The sequence below is a fragment of the Hevea brasiliensis genome, chromosome 6 (assembly GCF_030052815.1).
Source record: "Hevea brasiliensis isolate MT/VB/25A 57/8 chromosome 6, ASM3005281v1, whole genome shotgun sequence".
Lineage (NCBI taxonomy): Eukaryota > Viridiplantae > Streptophyta > Magnoliopsida > Malpighiales > Euphorbiaceae > Hevea > Hevea brasiliensis.
Window position 1 is genome coordinate 6,478,839 of NC_079498.1, and position 16,360 is coordinate 6,495,198.

At 30.6% G+C, this 16,360-nt stretch overlaps 2 protein-coding genes across 5 annotated transcripts; one reads left to right on the forward strand and one right to left on the reverse strand.

Moving 5' to 3' along the window:
* The first annotated feature begins 3,245 nt into the window (after positions 1-3,245).
* Positions 3,246-8,051, forward strand: LOC110640819 (uncharacterized). 4 transcript variants are annotated; one of them, XM_021792326.2, is made up of 5 exons: positions 3,246-3,543; positions 3,896-4,135; positions 4,601-4,686; positions 4,806-6,573; positions 7,022-8,051. In XM_021792326.2, the coding sequence occupies exons 2-5, from the start codon at positions 3,976-3,978 to the stop codon at positions 7,699-7,701; spliced, it is 2,694 nt and encodes an 897-aa protein (XP_021648018.2). In that variant the 5' UTR covers positions 3,246-3,543; positions 3,896-3,975; the 3' UTR covers positions 7,702-8,051. The 4 variants fall into 4 exon arrangements, with proteins under 4 accessions (XP_021648018.2, XP_021648023.2, XP_021648026.2 ...); XM_021792331.2 differs by lacking the exon at positions 4,601-4,686 and having other exon boundaries at positions 3,247-3,543; XM_021792334.2 differs by lacking the exon at positions 3,246-3,543 and having other exon boundaries at positions 3,984-4,176.
* Positions 8,052-12,323: 4,272 nt separating this feature from the next.
* Positions 12,324-14,708, reverse strand: LOC131168818 (stearoyl-[acyl-carrier-protein] 9-desaturase, chloroplastic-like). Its single transcript, XM_058148310.1, has 3 exons — positions 14,488-14,708; positions 13,746-14,250; positions 12,324-13,081 (listed from the first exon to the last, which is right to left on the reverse strand). The coding sequence occupies exons 1-3, from the start codon at positions 14,610-14,612 to the stop codon at positions 12,521-12,523; spliced, it is 1,191 nt and encodes a 396-aa protein (XP_058004293.1). The 5' UTR covers positions 14,613-14,708; the 3' UTR covers positions 12,324-12,520.
* Between the last annotated feature and the right edge of the window lie 1,652 nt (positions 14,709-16,360).

Consider the following 16,360-nt stretch of genomic DNA (forward strand, 5'->3'; position numbering starts at 1 on the left):
TTTTTCAGTAAATATTTTTTATAAAATAAACAAAATCTAAAATCATGTCATATAAACTAGAGTTAATATTAAATATAATTTTTTTTAGCATCTCACAATTTTGGTGGATCACCTAGACCAATAAATGATTGAAACACCCCTGAGGACAAGAGATGAACTGAAAAAGAAATGGTTTATGTTTAGCAGTAACATTCATTTCTTGTGTAACTAATCCTAAACTCTCATTTGCCTGGATTTTTCTTTATTGAGCAAAGTAGAGTGTTTTATCTTTATAAATGAAGAAAATTTTTATTAAGAGTGTTTTATCTCTATAATGAATCTTTCTGACATAAGTAAGATTAAACTTAATTTAGTGGATAAGGAGATACCTGTGATCTAGTACAAAAAATCGATTTATATTAAAAAAGAAGAGTAGTTTAAATGAGTTCTTGTAAGTAGGTTTTGGCAATAAAAAAATGTTAAAAACTAGAGAATTACTAGTGCTTTTGCATGTGACATAATAATTTTAATATATAAAAATTAAGCACATTTTAAATGAAATATTTTTACTAACTATGATAAATAATAAATTGCAAAATTTTAATTTTAATTTTATTTAATTGTCTCATTTTAAATTAAGTTATCAATCCCTCCTAAATTAATTTTATAAAATATGATTCAAGTACATTAGTAAAAACCTATTCATCAATCTTATAAAATTACTGTATAACATTGAATGAAGCATACTAAAAAATTATGAAAATGGAAAAATTTCCATGATAAAAATATATAAATATTATGATATACATGCATGAGTATTAAAAAAATATTAATTATATCTTTATAAACTAAAAAAATAATATAATAAATTTAATTATTGTGTCCTTGAGTTTTGGTAATCAATTAATAAATAAAATAATCATTTAGATTATAAATATTAAGGTCATAATGACAATAATAGAGATAGTTAAAAGAAAAATAAAAAGAAAATTAAATACCTAATATAAATGGTAATAACTATTAATTATAAAGAAATTAATATAGCAAGTATCAGGTGTTAACACCAAAGAAAATTTTACTTACTTTATATATATATATATATATATATATATATATATATATATATAGTTTCAACATAAAAATATATGAATATTATGAGCTGGATACATGAGCATCAAAGAGAAGAATGTTAATCATATATAGCTTTGATAAACTAAAAAGAAAAAATATAACAAATTTGATGCCTTGGATTTTGGTAATAACTAATAAAAAAAATAACAATTTAAATTAAAAAAATTATGATAATAATAGTAATAATAAAAATAATTAAAAAATAAAAAAAATAAGAACCTAACATAAATAGCAATAATTATTAATTATAAAAAAAAATTAATTTTTATATAATAAGTATCGTGTAGCAGCACCATGAATAATTTTAGGGTGTAAACTCCAAGAAAAATTTTACTTACTTTTTATATATATAGATGGATGCATTCTTATTATGAATAATATGATATAAGGAAAAAAATATTAATTATATTTTTGATAAAACTGAAAAAAATAATATACTAATAAATATAATTAGGGAGGCTTGAATTTTAGTAGCTAATTAATAAATAAAATAATTATTTAAATTATAAAAATTAAAGTAATAATGATAATAATAAAAATAATTAAAAAAATAAAAAAAATTAAATGCTTAACATAAAGTATAATAATTATTAATTATAAAGAAATTAATCTCTACATAGAAATTGCTACCTGGAAACACCAAAGAAAGTTTTACTATGTACATATTATCACATCATTTGATTTAAATAGAAAATTCGATTAATCAGTTCATAATAATTAATTTGTGATTACTTTCAATTGAGTGATTTTTATACAACAAAAAATTTATAATAATTATAACAAAACTTATGAAACTCCGTTCATAATTAATAATTTAAATTTGCCTATATATTGTTACAACGATCTCTAATCTCAATATAAATTAATTGCTTCATATATCAATAAATATTTTATGATAACAATAGCATATCATTTTACAAATGAATTTTTTTTAAATTTTCATTATAATTTGAGATTAGCAATATATTCACGTATTATAAGATTTGATTATCAATTTTGATAAAATCTTAATCTAAAACAAATATTTGAAAAAAAAAATTGAGAATAATATATTTAATATAGATGCTAATAAGTGGTTGGATAGTTATGTGAAATCAATTTCTTGACTAATTTAACATGTAAAATTAGGTATTTAAATTTTAAAGTCATTTTTATTAAGAATATTTTACTTAAATACCACTTTTGGCCTAAATATGAGACACCATATACTTTAAAAAAAATATACATAATATGGATAAGAGTCTAAATATTTAAATAAAAGGATTCTAGAATTCTAACTTTGACCAGAGGATTCTAGAATTCTAACTGTGACCATTTTCATCATCTTTTTTAATTTTTTTTTATAAACATTATAAATATTTTCACAACATTCATATTTCATGTATGATATGAGTATCGTTTTAAATTTATACCTAAAAGCCACCAATATAATTTCTCTTTTGCAAATTAATATATTGGAGAGAAAATAAATGAGTCTAATTTCACTTTAAAAGTTAATTTAAAAGGAAAGTGCATGTCCAAGGCCATACAAGAGATATATTATTTATGTCCCAAATTAATGTAGAATCTTAATATACTTTTTCATGCTGAGGACCAAACACCTAAAGCATAAAATATGAATGAAAAGTCTAAATATTTAGAGAGACTCTAATACCATCGCGTGTGTGTGTATATATATATATATATATATATATATATATATATATATATATATATATGACTCAGGGGGTTTTAAAGTGATTTAATTTTTCATTTTTTTGGTAATAATAGGAATAAAATGGGTACAAAGGTAAGTAGTTTATATTCGGTGGAAAATATAATACTTTTTATATTTACATACATTTGAAACAATTTGTGTATATGTCACAGTCAAAATTTGGAATATTTCTTTAAATGGGATAATTAAATATAAATATATTACAGTATTCAGAGATGGGTGTCTCATTCGAACTTAAAACCTTTCAAACTGAATAAATATGTCTGATTTAATTAATTAATTAATGGCCCTTTCCCTTTCTAAGCGAGGCAGGAGAACTTGGTAATCCATTTCATGATCGTTGATGAACAATTGTTAATCTAATCCTTGGCCCTTAGCTTACTTTACAGACATTTTCTTTGACTTTCGACAAGTCTTTTTCCTTTTTTCGTGTATTGTGGAGCAGAAGTATTAGACTGGACCAGCCTTGGCGGGTAAACCGCGCGTAAAACTGCATTTTGTCTTCCATCTTCCTCTTTATTGCATCTTCTTCAATTTCTGGTACAAGAGGACTAACGACCTTCTTCTTGCCTTCTTCATTGCTTCTTGTACGTCAAACCCACATATTTGAGTATTATACTCATATTTGATCCTTTCCTTTGTTCCCTTTTCTTGGATTCTTCAAAATCAGCCATAGTTATCTTCGGATTTGTCTCTAAGCTTTTGATTCTTCCCAGGTTAGCTTTCTTTTCATTGAAAGTTTATTTTACGTTGTTGAGTTTTCAAGCATCAATTCATAAACTTCTTACTTAATTTTCTTGATCTATTTTGACGTGGGTTTTTGCTTCTTTGGATTTTTATTTATGCTTGAATTCTATATAACTGATTCTTGGATTGTTGTTTGTTATCTCATACAAAGTGTTTGATGATTATTCTTAGTTAAGGATGAGACTTGAGAGGCTTTTCTGATACATGGGTTCTAGTTTAGAAAGCAATTCTTGGATTTTTATGTTTGGTAAAGTAAATTAACATTCAGTATAACATCTATTCTTTCTGTGTTATTTACATGGCTTTTTAATGTTGTTTCAGGATACAAAATATATCAATTGTGAACTTTCGTGGTCGTGGATATATACATCAGGAGATACACTTTCTCCCTTATCTGAGACATGGGAAGCCGCTTAGATCGCCAAGACTCTGATGTTGTATTTCAGAGACTTCTTCCGGGCTGTATGTGGAGCATGCTTCATATTCTTGATTACCACCACTGGCATAGAGTCAAAAAGATGTCTCCACGCAGAAAATATAGGAGAGGGAAACATTCCTTATGTGAGCATCTTGATCGGCCTCATCCTTTCTTCATTTCTTTGGTTGGTCTTACTGTCTTAGCGTATTGACTTAGGTTGAAATTTTGAATATTAGCTGTTTTAATTTCAGTACTAACATCAACAATGACTGATACAAGAAACAGTAGTTTCTCAGCATTAAAATTATCCTCTAACGTATCATCTACTTTAGAAAAGCGAAATTCTCTAGTGACGAAATGATCCAACCAGATTTAATGAATCACCAGTTGAAGGAAAAATTTGAGGTTCTTCAATGTAGCATTTCTGATTTTTATGTGCTGGAGAGTTGGATGGCATCATCAATTTAATTTACCTTTGCCAAAAGGGAATCATTAATGGAAAAGATGTGCTATATTGCCTAACAAATGTCATTCTTTTTACTGTATACATATATTTGCTGAATTTTCCCCCTTCTGTGCACTTAGCAACCTTATTTCCTTAAGTGTAGGCTTAAGAAATCCAAAAACTGTTTCGTTTGAGCATTATACAGATGAATTGCAAAACTATTTGGATGCTGATGCTGTCCCCTTAATGGTAAGTTCATGTCCTACTTTGACAATATTTGGGAATCTGTGAGATTCGAGCCTTGTTGTGAAAATTGTTTCTTTATGGACAAAACTTGTGTTGACAGTGTACTATTCTCTAATGATCAGGACAAACAGCAAACAACAAATGCTACCCAAACTGATAGGATTTCTGGCAAAGCCCGCATAAAAGCATTGATTGCTAAAGAAGCATCTGCAAGATCACGGTTGCAGAGAACTCATTCAATCCATCATTTAGGAACTTCAGATGGTCTTGATGGAATAAGCAGTGATTGGACAAATCCAATCATAATCCTCCATAAGAGTGCTGATCCTGCTGCCTCTGGATTGCAGATTCAATCTCTGCCAAAAAGCCCAAAGGAAAAAGTCACATACAGTGGAAAGTATAATCTGTCTGACACCATGAATGATCAGGGTTGCTTGAAACAACACTTCCTTTCTGAAAAGCAAGAACTTTCCGCAGAGAAGGGTGATAAATTAATGAATGCCTCATTAAACCGGAACTTTTCTGATGCTAAACAGCTTTTTAGAGGAATTTCGAGCGCCGGATTTATGGAATATGTGGATGTTCTGGAGTTATTTAAGGTAAACAAGAAGTTGTTCCTGGAAATACTACAGGATCCTGATGTTCAAGCTGCCAATAACATCCATGTTCAGCTGAATTCCCATAAAACAGTAAGATTAAAGAAGTCAGGGTCATTTCCTTTAGCTGATTCCCCAAGCACTAGATTTTTGAGGCCTAGTACACTTGAACACAAGCAGAAAGAAATTTGGTCCTACCCGAGAGAAGAAAATTTTCCTGCTAAGATTGAAGTGCCAAAGTTTGTTGCGTCCAACTCTTCGGAAGATTCTCAAGATAAGCCAATGGGTTTTAAGTCTGATGATAGTGGAGTCCTTGCAGTTACTCAGGAAACAGACTTTTCTTCTTTTGCATCGTCTAAGGGATCAAATAAACATGGGTGGCATCAATCATTTATGATTCATTTGAAGGATGTTATGAAGAAAATAAAACATACACTCAAAGAGAGCAAAAAGGAGGATAACCACTCATCAATAAATACCATACTCCATGGGGTTCCTTCTAGTTGTAAGTTGTCCACTGATGAGAAGGATACTCCTGTAAGGTTGAAGGAGTTTATAACTCACATAGATGGTAAAGAAAACTTCAGAAGTTGTCATGAAACAAATGATTCTGATAATGATCTCAGCAAAGGTCGACTCGCTCACATAAGAAGAATATCCTCTCTAAATGAATCGGTTTATCAGTATGCTCGGTTGTTTGAGTTCAGTTTAACCAAAGAGGCTAAGTGGCATGACTATCAATCTAAGAGCTTAAAATTGACAAACGAAGATAAGTTTCCATCAACTGGTTATAGTTTTAAATCCTTCAGAAGGAGACTTTCTCTGCCTGATCTTGAATCCTTTTGTCCCTTGCCAAATGAGACATCACACAATTCACTTCATTCAGGGATGCCAATTAAGACTTCTTTTGATTATGATACAAATGCCGAGAATTATAGTTGTAATAACTTGAAGTCAGTAAGCATAGGCGTAGATAGAAAACAATTTGAACCACCAGAATCTTTTGAACAGGCTGAACTTCAGAAAAACATGGTAGAGGGACCCAACAGCTGCAAGCAAAATGAAAATTCTGGTGATCCAATAGTAGGTATTGTGGAGGAAATTTCCAACATTGGAGAACAGTATGAGGAAACAGTTGAGCCAGAAAAGCAGAAGTGTAGTCCTTGCCAAGATCAGGAGAAAGGTTCCGCGATAATCTTCAGCGAGGAGCATGACCAAAAAGGTCCTAATTCAGTTACTAAGGAGCATTTTAAAGATGAAATAACTAGCCAAACTGAGTGCCTAGTCTCAGAAGGTACTATTACAAAATGCAATTTTTATTAGTCTAGCATTTTCCTTTTTCTTGGATAAATATCAAATATTGAAGCAAGGCCACAAGATTTGCTTTGATAACATAGATTTGGTAAAAGCATATTATAGAATTGATATTAGAACAACTCAAGTTACTTCCAACTGGAAACATTATCTGATGTGTTCAATGAGACATAATTACACCACAGATTCTATAATCATAATGATTTAATTTCAATGAAGTATCTGTTATGTTCTAAGTTACTTCCAATTGGAAAATTATCTAATGTGTTCAATGAGACATAATTACATCCACAGATTCTGTAAACATAATGATTTAACTTTAAAGAAGTATTTGTTATATTTTTTCTCCTAAGTTAGTTTATTATTCACATTTTTTCCCTTTTTTGGTTGATTGATTAGTCATGAATTGATCCTCTAAATTGTATCAGGTTGTGAGTTGGAATCTGGGCTCGTTTGTATTGATGAACCAAATACTTCTGTCGATCTACAAGACAGGTCCAGCAGAGGTTCCTGGACAGGATGTAGCAGTTTAGACTGTGAGAAGGATGAAAATGCATACACAATGGCTGGTGATCACCCCTTTCACTTTGAATCAAATGAACTAGATGATACTGATTTCAGTTATGTGAGAGACGTTCTTGAAGTATCTGGCTTCATTGAGCAAGGGTGTCTCGGGACCTGGCACTCGCTAGAACAGCCATTAAGTCCCACATTGTTCAAGGAATTGGAGGCTTATTTACACCGTGAATTGGAATGCTCTTCAGAGGACGTTGGAAGCAATTGTGATCACCAGCTTCTGTTTGATTTGATCAATGAGGTGCTACTTCAGATATATGAGAGCTCATTGGCCTACTTCCCAAATTCCTCCTCCACTCTACGTTTGCGTCCATTACCCAAGGGAAACCATACTCTTGAGGAAGTCTGGAAAAGAATTAGCAGGCATCGGAGCCCAAGATTAAAGAAAGAGCAATCATTGGATGATATCGTGGCTCGAGACTTGGCAAAATATGATAATTGGATGAACCTTCAGTTGGATGTTGAGGACATAGCACTTGACCTTGAAGATTTGATTTTTGATGAACTTCTAGATGAAGTTATGCGTTCATGAGGAAGTCAAGGCCAGATATGAAGCTACCTTCATAAGGAATTCTTGTGCATCTGCATCTATGTCAGCCTTGTATATGAAAATTTTGTTTCTTCACAAATCATTCTTTCTTTTTCAAGGAACATCTTGGTTTCTTGATTGCCACAAATGCAGGGAATAAGAAATAGTTGTAATGTTGCATTAGCTTTCTTGGATCCTTTCTATTACAGGTTTTCAAGTTTTCTTGAATGTGAAATTTAGGAAGAAATATTGATATCTTGCATCGTGCAGGCATAGTTCGATGTAATGTATAGGTTTGTGGGGACTCTTGTATGTAATAGTAAGGTTATTGGAAGAGCTTGTTTATTCTTTGATGGTGCTTGCTAGTGCTGATTATCAAGAGGTTTACTGATTGCATTGAACTTATTGGCCAAATACATAAATTGCCCATTCTATTTTCACCGAAAAAGTTACATAATATAAATATTTAGTTTGCTAGAGTCCACGTTAAATTAAAATTAAGTATTTAGAATTAATTAGGAAAAAGTTACACAATATAAATATTTAGTTTGTTAGAGTACAAGTTAAATTAGAATTAGGTATTTAGAATTGTTTAGGATAAAGTTTAGTTTACCAAGAAATAAATTAAAATAAAAAAAAGAGAGGAATTAGTGGTTGAATTTTGGTTGAAAACCAAATTAGAAAAGGAATATGAAGTTAGTACAATTCTAGACTTGTATTTGCAGCGTGGCCTTTATATTTATAAAGAAGAGTTAAGTGGCCATACGTGTACAAGAGATGCAGTAGAGCGGAAGGCCGTAATTCATGAGATATTTGTTTTGGTGAGATATTGATTTGTGAGTGATTGAGGGATAGAAAAATAATCAGTAGTTATAATAATTTTTTTTTATAGTGGATTTATTAGTGGAGTAGGTTTATATCGTACCATATTAAATTTTGTGTACTTTAATTTGTGTAGGTGTTATTTTCACAATAAGTAGTATCAGAGCTGTGTTTCAAAATGGTAAACATAAAATTTGAGGTAGAGTAGTTTGATGTAAAAAATAATTTTTGTCTGTGGCAAAACACTAAGAAGAATGTCATTGTGCGATAAAAATTAGTCAATGCATTAAACGAGAAGCAACCGACAACCACAAAAGATGATAATTGAGAGGAACTTCAACAAAGGGCAGTAAACACGATTATATTGACGTTAGCCCTTGATGTGATGTCTTGGAGGAGACTCGGTCAATTGTTTTGAGGAAGAAATTGGAGAGCTTGTATATATCAAAGTCACTCACAAATCGCTTATACCTAAAGAAGGAGCTGTACAAACTCAGAATGGATGAAAGTACTGATATGAGAGATCACCTAAATATTTTTAATAAATTAATTACCCAATTGGTTAGTGTTGATGTGAAGGTAGATGATGAAGATAAAGCCTTTTTGCTTTTAACCTCTCCCACAATCTTATAAAAACTTGGTAAGAGCCCTGATAGTTAGGAAGGAGACTTTGAAGGTGGAGGAGATTGCCACTGTTATCTTGGATGATGAGAAGTTTAAGAAGACAGGTATTAGCAATGAAGGTGGAGCTTTTGTTACTAGCTCTAGTTGTGGTAGAAGCAATCCACATGGAAAAAACTAGAGAAGGAATAGTAGATCGAGCTCAAGACCATAAGTAGACTTTAAAGATGAGAATGCTACTACTATTATGAGAAAAGCCACATTGAATACCATTGTATGAAGATGAAAGAAGATTTTACAAAGTTTAAATAATTTAAGAAGAGTTGCGAAAAAGAAAAAGAACTGCTGCAATTACAATTGATGATGTGTTGACAGTGAATGTTTGAATGTAGATAATGATAAGAAAAAGGCAAAAGGTCCATTGCGAGATGAGTAATTAATGGATTATGTTTGACCATTCCATGTTTGCTTAGAGAAGGAGTAGTTCAATGTGATTGAAGAAAAGACAGGAGAGAAAGTGAAGCTAGCCAATGGACAGAAAATGGAAGTCGAAGGTATTGTTAGAGTGAAGATCAAGCTGCATGGTAATCAGGTTAAATTTTTTACGAAGTGAGATATGTTCCTAAATTTGACAGGAATTTAATTTCATTGGGTAAGCTGGATTCCTTAGGTTATGGCTGTTTGATTCATGGTGGAGTTATGAGAGTTAGCTGAGATGCTCTTGTGATTATGAAGGGTGAGAAGATGGGTGTAAAAAATCTCTACAAATTGGAAGGAAGCATATTGATTGAAAGAATGCAGGTGGAGACAAGAGGCAACATCAACAATCAAGAGTGCAAAGAAACACTTAAGAGAAAATTGACTTTTGCAGAAGTTGTGAAGACTAATTTTATTTAACTTGGAGGTGGAGATTGTTAGAGTCCAAGTTAAATTAGAATTAGGTATATAGAATTAATTAGGATAAAATTTTAGTTTACGAAGAAATAAATTAAAATTAAAAAGAGAGGAATTTAGTGGTTGAATTTTTGTTGAAAACCAAATTAGAAAAAGAATAGGAAGTTAGTCCAATTCTGGACTTGTATTTGTGGCGTGGTTTTATACATATAAGGAAGAGTTAGGTGGCCATAGGTGTGCGATAGATGCAGTAGAGCGAAAGGCCATAAATCATGAGATATTTGTTTTGGTGAGGTATTGATTTGTGTGTGATTAAGGGTCAGAAAAATAATTAGTAATTATAATTAATTTTTTTTATGGTAGATTTGTTGGTAAAGTAAGTTTACGCCGAACTACGTTAAAATCATGTCAATATGCACATAAAAGTAAGATCAGCCAATGAATGCCAATGGGCAAATTGTGTTTTGCATAAAAGACTAGAAAAGGTCAAGTTGCAGTATGGAGATTGTGTTCATCATCATCATCAAAACTGCCATAAGGATTGCTTGCCTATGCTTAAAACAATCCAAAGGAAAAGAAACGAACTCGTACAAAAGACCATGTAAAAGAACACAATATCAAAACTACAGCAAACCCCTATCAGCATACTCATTACAACACTTCAGAAACAACTGTATCTAACTTACCAAATTCACTCCCCAACAAACTCTCCTCCCACAGAACTTAAACTAAACTCGATTTGTGATATATAGGATACTTATAGAATAAATTTTATTAATTTATATAAATATTTAGTCTTTTAATTAATTTTTACTTACATTTTATAGTTAATTAAGTTAAAAGTGATTTTCTTTTGTCTAATTGACGTTTGTTCATTTTATGCAAGAAGTGGTGGAAAAATGGTAAAAAAAATGGAGGAAGTTTCATGGTGGCAGAATATGTTATGGCAAGCTGTGAGATGTCTCATGGCTCCTTGTGAGGTTGTAAAAGGCACATGGCTAGCTATGGGATTGACTCCAGGTGCATGGCCAGTTGTGACATACCATATGAGGGTATTTTCTCATCCAAGTGAAGTGGAAGAGTCAAAATTGGAGTTAGTTGAAATTTTCTGCAAAAGGGAGGAGAGGAGACATTTTTTACACTCCTAAACACTAAAAGAACCCGCCAAATTTTGCTGGAGCAATAATCTTGAACAGAGAATTTTGGAAGCTTAAAGGAGGAAAATATCAATCTACATCCTTTATAATATTATTTTCTTCCTTTTTAATTTCTTTTCTTTAGAAGAAATCCATTTTTGTTCAATGATATTGAGTTTGATTTGTTCAGTTTTATTATGGTTTTTTATATTATGAGTGGCTAGATATTTTAATTAGGGATTTGATGTAGCTGATTTGATTTAATCTCTAAATTTTGATCTAATTTTCTCTACGAAGAAATCCATTTTTGTTCAATGATGTTGAGTTTGATTTGTTCAGTTTTATTATGGTTTTTTATATTATGAGTGGCTAGATATTTTAATTAGGGATTTGATGTAGTTTGACTTGATTTAATCTCTAATTTTTTTATCTAATTTTCTTTACTTTATTAATAGTTGTTATTTTTAAGTTTAATGTTTTTAAATATCTTGGTCAAATACTTGAATGATTTTATATTTATAATCTATGGTTGGAAAACATGATTATGAGTTAGATTTAATAACAAATATCATAGATTTCAATTAAGAGTGAAAACTAAGAATATACCTATGGGGTTTTGTTGAAATAATTTTATCTCAATGCTCTAATTAGTTGAGTAATTCTCTTTTGAGAAATATGGGTTAATTCATTAATTAGAAAATTTGATAATGCCTAGAATGGATTGTTAAATGCTTTTGATTATTTACCCTTGCAAGAGTAGTTAAAATTAATTATTAGACAAAATTAATTGAGATTAATTATTGTGTCAAGTGAAATCAATATCCCTAGCAACTTGTTAATTGGCTTTCAACCTAGAGTTTTCTTTGCTTTTATTAGTTAATTTTCAATATTAGTTAATTTCATTTTTAGTTTATTAAATTCGGAGAGAGTTTCTGTCAAATTATATATTAATTCATTTTAATTTGGGCTTATATAAGTAATTTGATTGCTTTACACATTTAATGACTAATCAAGTCAATGTTGCAATCCAACCACTTATACATTGCCTTTTTAATTCATGTTCTTTGAATGTGGGATTCTAACATAGTTCAAGTTTAATTTCTTCAATTTAATTCAATTTGATAGTTTAGATATTAGTAAAATTAAGATAAATTTTGATAATTAAAAGACAATTCTCGTGAGAACGATACTTTTCTCACTTCTTTTTATTACTTATACGTATCCGTGGACTTGTGGACACGTATCAATTTGTAAACAGAACGCAACTGCAAAAGTCTACCTCCACTCCTGACTTTGTAAGGAAGACCAAGCAAAAGAGGGAAACCAACCATTTCTAATCCATTCTGCACTCACAACTTCACTTTTCTATCGAAAATCCAACTGAAAGGAATTGTCGCTGCTTCCTTTGCCCTTACTTGAGCTCTCTCCTCAAGCCTTCTAATTCTTGGAGGTAACCGACAAACATAATCTTGAGCCTTCTGCCCCTCAGCTGACAGCCCAGTTAGCTTATCCACCTTCCATATTCCCACCAAGAACTCCAATATATCGGCATAGTCTTTTGCAGTGTAGACCCCAAGCCGCTGTGCAACAGCTGAAAAGTGGTCAAAAAGATTATCATCATGGCCATCGTACATCAAGTGTGCAGGCATAGAAATTTTCTTTCTCATCATGTCAGCAAAAGCCATAACAGTTTCATCAGGATCAATCTCAAAGAGTTTTTCCACTGTCTTTGTGTATGCTGTCTCATGGCGCTTCTCATCTGATGCAATCGTACCACATATTTGAGCCAATTTTATGTCCCCATGTTCTTTGGCAAGCCTGGCAGTGTTGCCATGGGAAATGAAGGTTGCCCTTTCTTGGAACGACGTGTAGATGAGACCATGGTATGGACTGTTTCCCGCTTGTGGAGCCTACAAAATGATATAAAAACAGAGAGAGAATAAATAAGCATTGTGATCAAATAGAGTGAAAAGCGGAAAACAATTGGTTGCCTACTTCATAAATTCACATTATTAATTCTTCAAGAGTTACATATCAAAACAAAAGGCAAACTAGCATTTGAATGAAGTCCATCGGGCCTTGGTGTCCATAACTTTGGTATTTTTTTCTTTTGTGCATGAATCAGGATGGGATTTTTTTGACATTCCAGTTTGATTTTCATGGAAGAAAACCAAAAATATTGAACTGAACCAAATTATGTGTATGTCTGTGTTACTAAAAACCAATGAACCAGATTATTTCAATTTTGTTTGGTTTATAATTATTTTAAGTTTCATTTGGTTCCCTCTTCAAGAATATCAGCATTTTAGTTTTGCTCAACTTCAAACTGAATCAACCAATGCTAGCTGCTGTGCATGAAGGATCAATTGAACATGCATCATTATTAGTTTTGCATGAATCCTTGTTAAGCAGCAAATATATATTTGTTATCTACCAAATTGAACTTCGTATAAATGAAGTATCTTGATGTCTCTCCCTCAGAAAAAAGTCTTGAGTATGCAAGCACATTTATCTTTGTTTCAAAATTGTCTATGAGAAAATTTAAGACTATAAAATAAGTGGCAAAGACATTACCATTCCGGACCCAATCAAATATTGAATTGTCTTCTCAATTTGCCTCAAGTCCACTCGTCCAGATAAGTAGAGATACTTATTGAGGAGGTCACCATGTCTATTCTCTTCCGCAGTCCATTCCCTTGTCCAAATTGCCCAGGGAGTAAGGCTTGCACCTGTTTCATCCCCAACTCCATCCATGGTGTTCAGCATGGTTTGATAAGTGGGAAGAGCTTCTTCAGTGATCATGTCTCCAACCAAAACAACTAAGCAATCATCTGGAATCTCCTTTGCTCTCTCCCTAAGTTCCTTGACTTGTTCTTCAAATCCATCAGAGGCAGGATCTGGCAAAAAATCCTGTGGTTGCCAACACTTCTCAACTGGTTTCAAATGAACCAGGATGTTCTGCCCCACCCAATCTTCTAGAGATTTAAAAATCTCGATCTTGTGGGCGGGCACAGAATGGGTAACCTGAACATGAACCTGCCGATGAGGCATAAAAGGCTTCTTGAGATTCTGAACCTCCCTGAATTAAAAAAAATTGATTATTGTGGAATTACAGTTCAATTGGATTTGTCACAGGAATTAGGAATAGCTCTGTGCTTAAAGATATATATCAAGAGCTGAGCATTCTGTTCTAACCGAATCGAATCATCAAACTGAATTATCATATTTTAAAAACTGAACCGAACCAAAATGAATAAAAGTATGCAAGGATCCATTTATTACAGTAAAAAAATGGAAAACAAAGAGGGGAACTCACTTGGAGCCAGACTTGAGCGTAGAGGCCACGTAGAACTTAGGAGATCTGAGGCTGGCTATTGATGGGAAGGCGAGATAAGGCAACTTGTGAGATTGAGAAATGAAAGAATTGAGCTTGAGAGCCATTGCAATTGAAGTTTTGGGTTGTTTTTAGTTCAGTTTCCTCCACAGAAGAGAAGAGAGAACAAATGAAAGACAAAGGAATAGAGAGGAGTGACAACTAACAATTGGGTCACTCCCCCCTTATATAAGAAAAAAAATTCAACGAATTTTTGAATTAAATATTTATTATAAAACTATTATTTAGTCAATTTAATTAATTATTTTAAATATTTTTAAATAATTTAAAAATAAATAATTTTTATATTAAAATTAATTTATAATAATTACACCTTATTTTTTTTATAAATCATTATTTTATCGCTAATAATTCTCGTACTTTCACCCTTAAACTTCCCCCTTGTTGTGCCAATCAGATAGCAAATAGGCCTATATTGAGATTTTTTTTTTAATTTTTTATACAAGTACTCAGATTAGTTTTAATTAAAATTGATGAAAGTCAAATATATTCAAGAGGGATTTTAGTAAAAACTAATTACTTAGTTTGTATATTTTAAAAAATATATTATTTAATTCTTTTTTTTTTCTGTTTATGTCAACTGTTTAATTCTTTTTATTATTTAAAAAAAAATTTTTCATCTCCACTAGTTCCTGTAATTTGAATAATATAATTATTTAGTATTTATGATTCAAAATTCATTATCTATTCAGTTTTTATCTACAATTATTCTATTTATTTTGACTAACTTGACTAATAAAAAATTTAACAAGGAAGCTAAATAATTATATATTAAAAATAAAAAATTAATTAGTGTATTTTTTAAAATAAAAAGTCTAAAACTCTATTTGTTTCACAGAAAATAATTTATATAAAAAAATATTTTTTATAAAAAATATTTTCTATAAAAAATTTTTCCATTGTTTAGTTAAAATGTTGAACTAATAGTATATATATATATATATATATATATATATATATATATATATATATATATATATATATATATATATATATATATAAATGTTTTTACACTCAAGTAAGATCATATTTTAAGTCATTTTATTTAAAAATAACTCATTTTCCCTTTGACAAAAAAAATATCTTCTATATACTCATCTCCTGAATGACTGAAACATTAAAAAATGTGATATTTTTCATGAAGTCTAAGTATTTATTAATTTCATTAAAATATAGAGATTAAATAATAATTTTTTCTTTTATTTATAAATATAAAATAATTAATAAGACTTAAATATAAGAGCTTTTCATTCACTTAGCCTAAACAATTTTTCTACTCCAATATAGAAGTAAACATTCAAATGTCAAATTCAAATATGAAGTCGTAATCAAGGATTTTTCTTTTTTAATTTGACTTTAATTAAGATTAGAATTCAAAATTTTATAATCGTGAGATGATGTAAATACTGTACTCTTTAAAATATAGATTTATGCATATTTATGCCTTTAAATTTACTTGTCATATTTTTAAACTTGTAAATTTCATAATAATTAAACATAATTTTGCTATGCCGACGATGTGTACACTTTTTTTTTTTTTTGAATTGAAACAATGTGTGTACTTACACAAGTGATAAAGCTAGAGAACATAACTCCCTTGTCCTATTTCTTTAGGATTTTGTTGATTTTCTTAGTAGCCAAATAGATCAAGGAATTGAAGAAGAGGCTCCATCTTTTTCTTTGAAAGCCAACAACCATCTTCTTCATTAAAAGTTGGCTCTCCATCTTCTCCCTATTTCATAATTTTATTTTATATGGCTTTCATAGATTCAAATTGTGACTTAACCTGAAAGTT

Excerpts from the sequence above, each read along its gene's own strand:
- LOC131168818 (XM_058148310.1), bottom strand. The coding sequence starts at position 14,612 with ATGGCTCTCAAGCTCAATTCTTTCATTTCTCAATCTCACAAGTTGCCT. Across the intron at positions 14,251-14,487 it reads ACGCTCAAGTCTGGCTCCAA|GGAGGTTCAGAATCTCAAGA; the intron begins GTGAGTTCCCCT and ends TTTTTAATTCAG. Across the intron at positions 13,082-13,745 it reads ATTTGATTGGGTCCGGAATG|GCTCCACAAGCGGGAAACAG; the intron begins GTAATGTCTTTG and ends ATCATTTTGTAG.
- LOC110640819 (XM_021792326.2), top strand. The coding sequence starts at position 3,976 with ATGGGAAGCCGCTTAGATCGCCAAGACTCTGATGTTGTATTTCAGAGA. Across the intron at positions 4,687-4,805 it reads CTGATGCTGTCCCCTTAATG|GACAAACAGCAAACAACAAA; the intron begins GTAAGTTCATGT and ends TCTAATGATCAG. Across the intron at positions 6,574-7,021 it reads TGAGTGCCTAGTCTCAGAAG|GTTGTGAGTTGGAATCTGGG; the intron begins GTACTATTACAA and ends AAATTGTATCAG.